This window comes from Leptinotarsa decemlineata, unplaced genomic scaffold (genome assembly GCF_025532065.1).
Source record: "Leptinotarsa decemlineata unplaced genomic scaffold, Ldec_3_MD MMD2_tig00000035_RagTag_RagTag, whole genome shotgun sequence".
In the NCBI taxonomy this organism is placed as follows: domain Eukaryota; kingdom Metazoa; phylum Arthropoda; class Insecta; order Coleoptera; family Chrysomelidae; genus Leptinotarsa; species Leptinotarsa decemlineata.
The window spans coordinates 23833222-23846871 of NW_027412540.1; the positions used below are offsets into that span (position 1 = coordinate 23833222).

At 34.5% G+C, this 13650-nt stretch overlaps 1 protein-coding gene across 2 annotated transcripts in view; it reads right to left on the minus strand.

The window, feature by feature from the left end:
• LOC111510031 (ribosomal protein S6 kinase alpha-5) overlaps nt 1-13650 on the minus strand; it is a 203004-nt gene that overhangs the window by 139107 nt on the left and 50247 nt on the right. For both annotated transcript variants that reach the window (XM_074172067.1, XM_074172066.1), the window contains exon 2: nt 3638-3706. In XM_074172067.1, coding sequence (XP_074028168.1) covers nt 3638-3706 — 69 coding nt within the window. The remainder of the gene's footprint in view (nt 1-3637; nt 3707-13650) is intronic.

Here is a 13650-nt window from a genome sequence, read left to right on the forward strand (position 1 = left end):
GTATCTTGAGAACGAAGGATTTGCAGACCAAGTTTATATGAACATTTCGTCTTAAAATGACCTAAAGAATCGTCTGTTGAATTTACGGTACATACTTAATTAACACCCTGTATGCTCATAAATAATAAAAATAATAATGTTATTAATGTATACAATAAATTTGTAACAGAATTTAATTGTATCTATATCTATTGTTCATAATAAAACTTCCTTGAAAATTGAATAATCATGTTTTGTTTATTGCTCAACACGCTACTTTGTAAACATTATCTTTTAATACTCGTGACAACCATTAAAAATGTCACTTTTAATGACAATTGTACAAAAACATAATTTTCATATGTAAACGCTCCCCGTTTATCCCCAGGTGGCACCCCAGTTGGAATTTTTAAAAATTCTTTCTTATTGCACATCTACAACATAAAATGGACCTACATACAAAATTTCAGCCTCCAAAAATATAGCGGTACGTAGAAATAGTGCTGACAAGGTAATTTTCATATGTAAACGCACTCCTTTAACTGCACGGGGGAGCTCCAGTTGGAATATTTGAAAATACTTTCTTAGTGCGCATCTAAGACCTAAGAAGCACCTATATACCAAATTTGAGCTTCCTAGGACTCACCAGTATGGAGAAACAGAGATGAATAAGTGTTTAGAGACTTTCGTATTTATAAGTAGAGAATCTCATAAAAAAATTGAATGAAAATAGCTTTTCATCGGCATTGAGTAAACAATAACATACTTTTTTCAATCCATGTTAACGTGTTAGGAATCACACGTTGAAAGGTAAGACCTCGTTAATTCTTAGCTCGCACAAGTTTCGACTTCCGAGGGTTGTCGTTCGTAGGAGTGCGACAGTTGGTTAATAGAAAAACAGATTTAAAACAGATCTAAGCAACCTTTTGTAATAAATCTATTGGAAAAATTCTGGCGTAATTATCGACGAGAATCGATTTACATCAAACGAAATCCGTGTATATTATTTACCGGGAGCAGAACGGTTACTGAATTTTTATGTTTTTGCCAAGGTCGCAGAGTTCGAATCCGTTCATTTGAAACAATTAAACATGTACTCGTTTTCTGCAGATTATCGAATGAGTAATGCAATCACACTAGCTATTATGTGATCGAAACAAATCAAAAAGTCGTAAAAGTATAATTCACTGAATGAATGTATGTATTGTCGAATGAACTTGGTATAATATTTCAACTGAGAAAAACCGTTAATGAATATTTGAATTTTTAAATTTCCTAACGTATTATTAGATGCAGTCAACTGATGCGTGTAATAATTCTATTACTACCTGTCAATATCCCTACCAGACATCAAATATTAGGTTTCAACATGTATTATATTGATTCAATCAGAGAGTTATGTTGAGATATTTTTTATTTAAAATTGCCTCAAGAATGATAAAATATTTCTTGAGTCAAATTGAGTTTTCACAACTTGCATTTATAGTACAGGGCTGATTCTTATATAGTTAGAAGAATTAGAAAAAATAGTTTTAAAAAACATAACTTTGAAATATCACAAAAACATTCATACTCCTCGAAGGGTCGAATGTGAATAGGCGTGAGCCACAATAAACCCTTGCGAGTTGCGGTGAAGGATCGAATAGATCCACATGCCTTTGTCCTAACCTGAAGTACTCCTCGAGAAGGAGATGGATCAAAAACATTCGCAGAGCCAGGATAGAGATATCAACCTGCCTAGGAACCTATGCGACTGTATTTCATGCGGAAATTTACGCTATTGAATGGGGAATGTTCCTCCTGACGAAAATCAAGTAGTTTTCATAAAAGAGCTCTAAAACAACGTGTTTTACAAACAAAGATGACATATTTCAGAGGCGTGCTGTTCTGTTTACTTATGTTCCGAGTTCCGAGACATTCTGTGACATATGACATTTTGTGCACCTAACCTATCTTCCTCTATATAAATGAACAACAAAACAACTGTGTATGTGGCTTGTGGAGGTGGTATTGAACTATAATTTATATTTTGCCTTAATTGTTGATTTATAAAGATAATTTTCCTTTTTCAAATTAGAATATCTAGGTACGTATGAATTATTTCAACTTGATATAGGCGCTGTTGCCAATATGTGAATTAGAAACAAATCCCTTTAAAAATTAAAACCCAACATTTGAAACATCAATTTGAATACTTCTCGGAGTGAATTTGAAAAACTCATGAATTAAACTCAACTTTATTTTGTTCAAACTTGCATTTGCTGTTATAACCCAAATTGAGGAACATTCCCCATTGTGTGCGGAGAGATTGAAAGAATCCAACCTCATACAGAAGTCAATAAAAATATTCTCGGACAATCAAGCGGCGTTGAAAGCTCTTAGCTCCTACCAAGCAACGTCTAAATTGGTAGCAAATTGCCAAAAACGACTCTCCTCGATAGGAAGACATAACAGATTGTCTCTGGTCTGGATTTTTGGCCATACTGGCCTGAAAGGTTGTTGGACTACAGTAGGGATGAACTACGATGTCTAACAGGCCTTCTTACATGTCATTGTCATTTGAATCACCATATACAGAGACTAGAACTATCGGAAGACGGTGTGTGTCGCCTCTGTTTGGAAAATAATGACACAGCAGAGCATATAATTTGTGCCTGCCCCGCTGGGGACCGAATCAGGTTTTAGAGTTTGCCAGAGCGGTTCTCTTACTATCTGACCTGAAAGAGCACTTACCATGCAAACTAATAGGTTTCGTTAAGAAGCTGGGTTTATTCTGTCGTGTGTGAATAGGTGTGAGCCACAATAAACCCTTGCGGGTTGCGGTGGAGGTGGACCTAACCTAACCGAACTCCTCGAGGAAATAAATCTAATATTCTTTTTGACATCTCGATCACCTTGAACACTGACAAATTAGTTTTATCATCATCAGTATAAAATTGAAAGATCCTCAACTCTAATGTTCACTTTCAAATATTAAGTAGATTTGGACTTTTGTCTGGAACTATACTTTATTATTTGACCAGGTTCAAATGCGTAGTTTCTTATTCTTATCTGCTATTGTTGGAACACGAAACGCTCGGAAAAGATATTAGGAAGAATACTTCATAAAAACAAATATATGAACGGAGAGTTCGTTTACAGAAAAATCAAGAACCTTCGTGATAATGAACAACTTTGTTTTCAATATTTACCTTGGATTAGTTTTAATTGGAGTGTTCTCAATAACACCGTACAGATTTCATAACCTTAATAAAATAGTAGGCTGTTGATTTCTACAAATCTCACTTCCTGATAAAAAGTAAATTAATACAATATAAAAAGGTATTATCGAATTTAAAGTTTCTGCAAAACATTCAATTAAACCTTCGAGGAGAAAATGAAAGCACTTCTGAATTACTTTCGAATGAAATAACGAACAACTTATTTGAAAGGAAAAAATCAGAGGACTAGTAAACTTTTCAAAGGAAACAGTATACTGTCCTCGATGAGAAACGAATTAATAACCTCTTCGAATTGAAATTATTCAATTCATTCTATAAATATATTCAATTTGGATTATTCCATTTGAATTTCAATTATAATTCAGTAGTACTAAACATATAAAATACTAAGAGTAGAGAAAAACGTTGTAAAAATATTCTGTTGACAAAAAACTTACCTCCAGTTCCTAAAACTTTGAGCAAAACGAAATCCGACGCATCCACTTTATCAGCTCCGGAAAGATTTACTGAAACAAAAAATAAAGATATAAACTGATTATTCTACAATACCAACCGATAAACTAAATTAATATAAAGTCAGAATCTAATTAGGCTTATACAATATATGAATTCACAGGGGTATATCAAACATGAGACCGACTCGATTTAATCTTAGATCACCATGATATCTCAATGAATATTTAATTCGAAAGTCACATGTAGTTTTCCCATATGCAAATGACATTAAATTTTACAGGTTAATGAAGGCAAATGATCCCTAGGACTGTCCTCGATTCACTGTTTTCGGAGCAATGCTTTCATATAATCAAATCAATTTTCCTAAACCACAAACTTGCGCAATTAGCTGCTTAAAAGCAAATGTCGTTTTTTTTTACTGGGTAATTAATTCCGTCTCCAATTACTGTTTAACTATTTATGAGTACTTAAAAGAAATGTATAATGAAACTTATTAATAATATTAACATTCAGAAATAGATTTTTCATTGCCTTCCTATCGAGGAAAGTCGTTTTTGGCAATTGCGACTGAAAACACCTGCACCAGAACCGGAAGGTGTTTTTGATCCCATCTGTGAACCAGCAGCTCTCTGCTCTTAATATGTCCTTCTCCCGGAGGATATAAGGCAGTTCGTAGTTGACAGTTGAAGGTATAAAGTCAGAGGTCATTTCCAGCATGCTGTGACTTCCAATGTCAACCAACAGTCTGCTGGACTCTGCATTGAAATGATTTGTGCAATTGGCAATGTGCACAAGTCTGTATGTAGTCTATCTAGCCTGTCTCTTCAGAAAAATTTGGAGAGGAGGTAGACCTAGAAATCTAGAAGGATCTCCATGACCGCTGACGAATCTAGCTAACTTGAACCTCTAACTTTTTCGGTATTATCGATACCGAATAAATCTACTTGACGACATTCTTTTGAGGGTATTTAATAATTTTCAGGATTTTTTTCGTGTATTTAATAACAACCTTTATACCCACGTTGTCATGATGGATCCTGAACAAACTGCCACCTGAAAAAATTCTTCGTTTCATAACCACAATAGGGAAATGACTCGGGTTTCTCTCCCAGTTTGGTTTCTTGTTAGTTATGTTATAGCCGAATTAGTTCGATGCTTTTTTTTAATTTCTTATAACCAACAAATTTCTTTGTATACCAGAAATAGAAGTTCATGTGTAGCAGTGTAGAATAGAATAGAAATTTATTTATACTGAACAACAAACAGAATGGTGTCCACTTACATGATGTACAGTTTTTTCAAAAGTTCCTTACATATAGTATTTATTGAGTACCATTGATACAGTTAAAATCCATATAAAATATAACAATATGAAACAATAAATAATAAAATGACCGTAAAAAGATTCAGACACATTTGAGCATTCGGAGGAGTTGTCCCAGTTCACAGTTCCTCGCCATTTTGTTAACTGTTTCGAGACATTGTTGAAGAGGAGACAAATTGTTTGAGATACGATATAGATTGTCTCTTCCTCTCAGTCTTACGTCAGGTAACAATAAAATCAATGGTATAGAGAATGTTGAAAACAAAAATCACTTCCGAGAACTCACGGCGGTCTTTCAATGGTTGCATGTTAAATTCTTGTAATTGGCTACAAAACGATATAAATAAAGGCCAAACATTGTGTTTCCTGAAAAAGAGTGTTCTTAAAAATCGTTTCTGGACCTTTTCTATAGTTTCAGAATATAAAAAGGTCTTTGGATTCCAAATGACACAACCATATTCCAGCTTAGAACGAACAATGGAGTTGAAGAGTAACAAACAAGTATCGTGATTGAATTCACGGCTAGATCTATAACATTCAGATACTAAGTATTCAATGTGCCGAGAGAAAATAAACACAGCAGTAAAAATGATCCCGAGATCTTTCATCTCATCGATTCTCTGTAAATTGGTATGATTAATGAAATAGTCCTTGATAATAGGTGACTTCTTTCGTGTGAAACTCATTATTTTGCAATTAGCTTCATTGAGAGATGGGTCAGATACTGAAAAGTAAGTAGATAGATTATTGAGATCATCTTGAAGCATATCAGAATTTTTTTCACTTTCGATTCTTCTAAACAGCTTGAGATCATCGGCACATAGGAGAAATTGAGAATGCTCGATATACCGAGAAATGTGATTAACAAATAACAGGAAAAGAAGAGGTCCCAAAATCAAGCCCTATGGAACTCCCGAAGTAGCGGTAAATTTGAAGGAAGATATGTTGTTGAACTGTACACTGTATTCCGTTGGAGAGATAGCAGTGAAAGAAATCAAGTGTGTTGTTTGTGAAACCGGATGCTTTTAATTTCAGGATCAAAACCTCGTGGTTAACTCTGTCGAATGCCTTGGCCAAGTCAGTGTATATCTGTATCTGTAGAGTAGGGAGGGTGAGTGTAAGCCCACGCACTTAGGCCACATGTGACCCATTGTACATCCTCCCAAGGAGTTGTCCTCCTAGGTCGTCGTCCATCCTGTCCTTTCCAGGAAGGTGGACAGGTCGCTGGGAGACATCTCCTTTATATCGGCAGGTGTAGGCCAAGACTCGCCGAACACACACTCTCTTATTGACGATAACTCCGGGCACTCGCACAGGACATGCCTGACAGTCTCATCTTCCTGTTCACACATCCTGCATAGAGGTGTGTCCACTAGCCCCATATTATGTAGGTGTTTCCTTAGCTGATAGTGGCCAGTCAGAAATCCTACTGTAAGGCGTAGATTTTTCCTGGTCATCGCCAGATATTTCTTCGGCGCCAGCTTCCCAGGGTCGCCCAAGGTGATCCTGGCAAGATTACATCCTTTGATTTCATCCCATCTCTTTAAAGATTGAGCATGGGTGTAACATTTGACTAGTTCCGCAATTGTCGAAGTCATCAGGCCGTGGGTGCCACTTGGTCCTAAAATTCTTAGTCCAGCCGCTTCCTTAGCTAAAGAGTCGGCAATGCGATTACCTTTACTCCTTTCGTGCCCTTTAATCCACCTCAGGATAATGTTATTATCTACCGAGGCTTTGGCAAGTCAGTGTATATAACGTCTATTTGAATAATTATAGAAATATCTGTTTGCAGAGTCAGATTGCAAAGATCATATACATGGCCTTCAACACGAGATTAACAAGTTTCCTTGAATCTCGAAATATCTTAGGCTCATCTCAACACGGTTTTTGACAAAACAAGTCTACCAGTTCTGCTATGGCAGAATTATGTTTGCAACTATATGATGCTTTGAACTCAAAAAAACAGCTCTATTGTACTCTTCTTTGATCTGAGTAAAGCGTTTGATACGGTCGATCACAATCTCCTAGTTGAGAAACTCTATCACATTGGTGTTAGAGGGACGCCACTAAATTGGCTCACATCGTATCTCGAAAATCGAAAACAAGTATTGATACTGGGTAGTGCAAAATCGGAAGAGAAAAATCAAATTTTATCTCATTCATTCCAAAAAACATCAATAATACGTTCTGTTCCCTGAATAGAATTGATGGCAAAAGTATTGAACAGGTCACATCAACGAAGGTTCTAGGTATTACCTTGGACCATAAACTAAGCTGGGGAAACCATATTAACAGCTTATGTAATAAACTGAGTAAAAACTGCTTTGTACTAAGGCAATTGAAGAATACAGTGTCAATGGACGTGCTGTTATTGGTTTACTATGGTTTGATACAATGAAATATATCCTATGGGTTGATATTTTGGGGAGGCTCAACTCAAATAGAAAAAGTATTTCTACAGCAAAAGAAAATTATTAGATGCATAAAAGGGGTACATCAAAGAATATCATGCAAAGAAATATTTACTGAATTTTCTATTCTAACTGTGCCATCATTGTACATATTTTAAACTATTTTAAACGTAAAAAAACAATTGGAAGTACTACCTACAAATAGTGCTCACCATAACAATAATACACGAAGTGCAGGGAATTTGCAGCAGCCGTTTTCGAGACTTGCCATTGGTCAATGCTCTCACATATACAAAGGCATCATATTTTATAATTATTTCAAGAACAAATATGGCAGTGAAAAAAATTTCAATGATTTTAAAACTTTTAAATCTCTTTTAAGTAAGTTCTTGCTGAGAAAAGCATGCTATTCTGTGAAGGAATTTTTAAATGACTGAATATGACCTTTTTAACAAATTTTAGCGTTGAAAGTAGGTTGTGTATGTAGAATAGTCTTATAAATAGGTATATATTCTGATTTTAGTTGCCTAGTCTAATGAAGTAGTAACATTTGTGTACCAAATTATTTTGTAACATATTATGTTCTGCTTTTACAGATGATTAAATTCTATTCTATTCTATTTGATAGCCATTTTTTATTCACTAAGCAAAAATCAAGAAAAAAGTAATTATGAGTTTTAATTCTTTCGGTATTTTCAAAATATCCTCATTACAAAACTTTATCTTCAACTGAGTTATGATTGAAATAGATCAGCATTTTGATATTTTTTTTCCATCACTTTCCATCAGTATTCGGCAAATATTCAATCTTTCGAAATTTGTTTGAAACGGGAAACGGACTGTAAAACTGTATCAAAGTGTACGTATGTGCCAGTGGTGTTTCTGTATATTCATTGAATTGTTGATTCAAATAATAAAACACTCATTATCTTCAAAGTTCACCGCTTTTGCATTCTAATAATTCATAATTAATGAAGTTTTCTCAAAAAGTGATTCACGCTTATCCCCAAGAAGAGTCGGCTAGACGCCTAAAAAAGGTTGACGATCGGGTCGACATTGTTGAACTCCGGACGGTGTAAAAAAATGACCTCGCTACCCTCTTTCAATACGAACCACCTGGCGTTGGTGGCAATGCGTAGGGTCAATGTAAAAAACCCGAATCATAGTCTCTGCCCGGATTTTCAGACAGATAGTACGTTTTCAGCGACGGGATCGAGTTAAGAGTGTGCCAGTTTCCTTTTTCGGCGCTTCAGACGTCTACGTTTTTGCTACGCTTTTTTATTCGGAGGTACAGACACTCATAGGAGGCGAGACAGAGCAAGAAACCTTTCAGGACAAATTAAGAATCGAGGTGAAGCCAATGAGGAGTGTAATAAGACTGGTAAGGATGGGGACTTTCTAAATGTCCTGAATTTGGGCGGTTCGATACCGATTTCTGGGATCGATGACCCGATTAGAACTACTCTGAAAATAAATCAGGCATTATATAGATGGACCTTGAATATATTACAGAAATGAATGAAAATATCTTTTTTGGAAAAGAAAGTTTTTGGCTTTCTACTACTCCATCCTAATACAAAAAAAGGGGATGAGGGAATTTTCCAAAGAAAGGAAGGAAGTAATCAATTTGAAAATAAGTAACTCTATTCATGGATGTGTAGATCATGCAAAGAAGTGACTTTCAGACACAAAATTAAAGAAAGTCCTCCTGAAACAGCTACTTCCATATAAACATTGAATTACACGAAAGAAAAAAATTCTTTCAAAACAAATACTTCTATATGAACACTGAATTATACAGAAGATACTTTTCTCTACTCAATTAACATTCGTTGTGGAATAAAAATTAGACATCATTCACATGAGTTCTACTTTAAATGAATGGTAACAAATTGCACTTACATGGAACACTGTCATCCTCACTGATATACATCGATATTTCACCTTAAGACGCTAGCCCTAAGGCTCTTTAGTACCAAATTGGATAACATTATAGAAAATACACACAATTCATTCATGAATTACGATTTTTAATGTCACGGAATAAGCTTATGTCATGGAATAAGTAATAATGAAAATAAGTAAATAAGTAAAAAAACATAAGTGAGAAAATAAGTAATTCATGAATGAATTGTGTGTATTTTCTATAATGTTATCCAATTTGGTACTGAAGAGCCTTGGGGCAAGTGTCTAAAGGCGAAACATCGATGTATACCAGTGAGGATGACAGTGTTCCATGTAAGTGCAATTTGTTACCATTCATTTAAGGTAGAACTCATGTGAATGATATCCGATTTTTATTCCACAACGAATGTTTGAAATACAAACTGAGTAGAGAAAAGTAGCTTCTGTATAATTCAGTGTTCATATAGAAGAATTTGTTTCGAAAGATTTTTTTTCTTTTGTGTAATTCAATGTTTATATGGAAGTAGCTGTTTCAGGAGGACTTTCTTTCAGGGCTCATGAAAATATAACCCCTTCAATTCAGAAAATATCTTCTTACGATAGAAACAGGATTTTTATGGGGAAGCACATCGACTACATGAAATCCCTAAAGCTTTCTGATAGCGATGATCGTGCAATGCCGATGAAAAATCCTCTTTTTTTTGTGCGAACTATTGAAAAAAACACAGATGGTTCATCGACGTTATTTTCAAATGCGATAATACGTATTATCGCCGTTATTTTTGAAAGCGATAATAGGTATTATCGACGTTATTTATTAATGTGATAATAGGTATATTTTTGTGAATTTCATAACATACCCCCGACAATTTAGAAATCTTTTGTGCCAACTCTGTCTCCAGTTACAGCATCGAACCAAAACCAGTTGTGATTGTAATAAAACTGAAAAGAAACGAGTGAAAGAGAGAGGTGTTGTTGAAAAAAAGCTCACTAGATTGGTCACACTAATTTAAAAGCAAGAAGAATTTTCGTTACTTTTACTCCCATTAACAATGATTTTATCAGACAAGATCTTCAAAATAAATTATTTACTTGCAGTGCAATGCTGACAACCTTCTCTGCCTTTCACCGTTTTACTTATTGGCTTGAACAAAAAATAAAACAACAGAAAGTCGCAGAGTTTGATATATGTGGACTGATCTGCATTAAAATAATAATATTGTGCTGCTAATTGCAGCACAATATTATTATTTATATAAAGGAACGAAATTCGTGGGAAAAGTTGATTCCATAGATAATAGTTAGGCCTTTATAGTTGCAACAATGAGTGAATGTGAAGTCGTCAAATGAAGGAGTTGATGCAAGATAGTGAAGGTTGAAAATTAAATGTTAATTAATGAAAATTGATTGTAACATATCGTTGTCCTTTTATTATGAAACAATTCACATACAATGTTTTTCAGTTGTGCCAGTTTTAATACACACCCAAGAACAAATAGCAATTGGGCACATTTTGCTTCATGTTTAATTTTGATCAACTTAAATAACACTAGTTTATAGCCAATTTACGACTGTAATGCCAAAGGTAGTTCTTTGTAAATTTTTGGTACCTAAATGCGAAAATGATAGTAAAAATTTCCTAACACGTAAGATTTTTGAGTTAAGGTTTTTTTTCAAAAAAAAATTAATGAACACGGTATTCCAAATTTGCTTTTTCCCTAAATTGAAGAAATTGTTTAAAATCTGGCAACACAGCGGCTCTGCTCAGTATTCGAATCTGCTTCCGCTGTATGAGACTTGTAACGCCGCTTCTCGAACTTCCGATACTCGAAGTTTCCAGAAAATATCAGAAATACTTTAAAAGTAGCAGGTTGACCTAAAAGTCATAGGACTATTGCTAGGTCTTCAGGGCGGATTCACGAAGGTTTGCTGTTTTCTTTGCCTTTGGAACAGTAGGGCAACACAGAGCCATTATCAAATAAAAGAATGGCCTTCGAGAGATAAATATATTCCAGGTCAAGCTAACGTGAAGAATATACCTCTTGTTAATCCCAAAAACGTTTTGTTACTGCCATCACACATTAAACTGGGGTTAACAAATAATTTTGTGAAAGCATCAGACTACGAAGCTAATGCGTAATATCTTGAACACGTTTTTCCAAAATTAAGTGATGCAACGCTCAAGGAAGGTATATTTGTTGGACCACAAATTATAAAACTACTAAGCAATCAACAGTTTGATAAAAAATTAGGAAATTTTGAATTAGCTGCCTGGAGTTCTTTCAAAAGAATTGTTTCGGAGTTTTGAGGGAACAAGAAAGTAGAAAATTACGAAACACTTGTTGAAGAACTACTTGAAAACTACTGCAGAATGGGATGTCGCATGTCTCTCAAAATCCATTTCTTGCACTCCTATTTGAATTTTTTCCCAGAAAATTTGGGTGCTGTCAGTGACGAACAAGGAGAAAGGTTCCACCAAGACATGACAATGGAGCAACGTTACCAAGGCAGATGGGATGCAGGAATGATGGGGGATTATTGTTGGCTCCTTATGATTTTGATAGTCAACATTTGCAAAAAGGTTATGCACAAAATACTTCATTTGAATGTTTTTTAATATGTATTGTAAATAAAGTCTGTTATCCTTAAAATATATTGTTTTTTTCTTGTTTTGATCTTACAAAGACCTTCGCGCCATTAGTTTATTACCAACTTTTTCAAAAGATCTTGAAAGAGCTATTGAAGTTCAGTTGAAAGAACACCTTGACAATTTCTCTATACTTCCAATAACTCAATCCGGATTTCGTTAAGGACATAGTTGTACAACTGCTTTGCTGCATATAGTTGACGATATTATAAGATCACGTGACGCAAAAAATAATACAGTATTGGTGCTTCTTGATTTTAGTAGAGTGTTCGATACTATTAACTTAATGTTATTAATTCTTGGCTATATAGGACTCTCTAAAAATGCTATATCACCAATCATATCGTATCTCACCAACCGTCAACAAAAGGTTACCATAGAAGGAAACAGCTCACAATATTTAAAGCTGATATGTGGAGTGCCACAGGGCTCTATTTTGGGACCCCTTTTGTTTGCTATCTACACATGTCAACTTGCAAATTTTTTAAAATTTTGTAATATACATTTGTATGCAGACGATACCCAGTTGTATTATTGCTTCTCATCTGAAATGATGAATCAATAGTGAATTATTTGTGAAAAATGCTTCTGATCACTGCTCAAATATAATTTGTAGTAAATCCAATGTTATTGTTTTCGGACCAAAAGGCCCTAGAAATGATATTTGCAAATCTGTGAAAGTAGTAGTAAGTGATCATGTACTTGGGGTTGTCCCAGAAGCCAAAAGCCTGGGCATCATTTCAGATAAGGACTTGTTCATATTATTCGCCTAAAATCATATATGGACACCGAAATTTCCTACCCATGAAGGTGAAGGCGAATTTGTGCGAATCATTAGTTTTATCTATATTCAATTGTGCTGATGTTTTGTATGGTCCATGTTTAACCAACCAATTCAAGAAAAACATACAAAAAGTTCAGAATTCCTGCTTACGGTAATTTTTGGTATTAGAAGAAGAGAAAGAATATCACATAAACTGAAGGATACCGGCTGGTTAAATATGAACGATAGGAGAGTGTTTTACATGCTGCGACTTTGTTTCACAAAATAATTAATAGTAATGTGCCGTCTTAATTACACCAGAAAATTACTTTTAGAACTGATGTGCATAATATTAATGTAAGGTATAAAGGCCGACTAACTGCGCCATCCTTTCGCACAGAGTTCTTTAGAAGGAGTTTCAGCTACCAGATCTGTGCAATTTATAATGACATTCCCGAGCCCATGAAACGGGATGACATCAATCATTTTAATATCAATTTCAAACGATTCTTATTATCTTCAAACTATTAACGACCCAATAGCTACCTACCTATTGCAAATCTATATATAGTCATAATATTTTAAGATATTTAAAAATCCTTTTTGTTTATTCCTTTGCGTACTAGGCGACATTTTTGAGGTTAAGTGGAAGAGCAATTGAATGACGACCTGTCATCATGTGAATTGAACTTCGCCTTTTATCTTCATATAATAAATGAACTGTACATGATTAATTTGCTTTAAATGTATTAGAAGATAATAAATACGATATTATTATTATTATTATATTTCCCTATAATATGTGAAAATTTTTGTATGAAATAGAAATAACTTTAACTTGAAAAATTTTTGATGCTGAAGTCGCAGTCAGGATATGCTTTAATGTATAGCCATTATAATATTAGATATTTTTTAGCTAGTTCAAATCTAACCCTTAGAACACC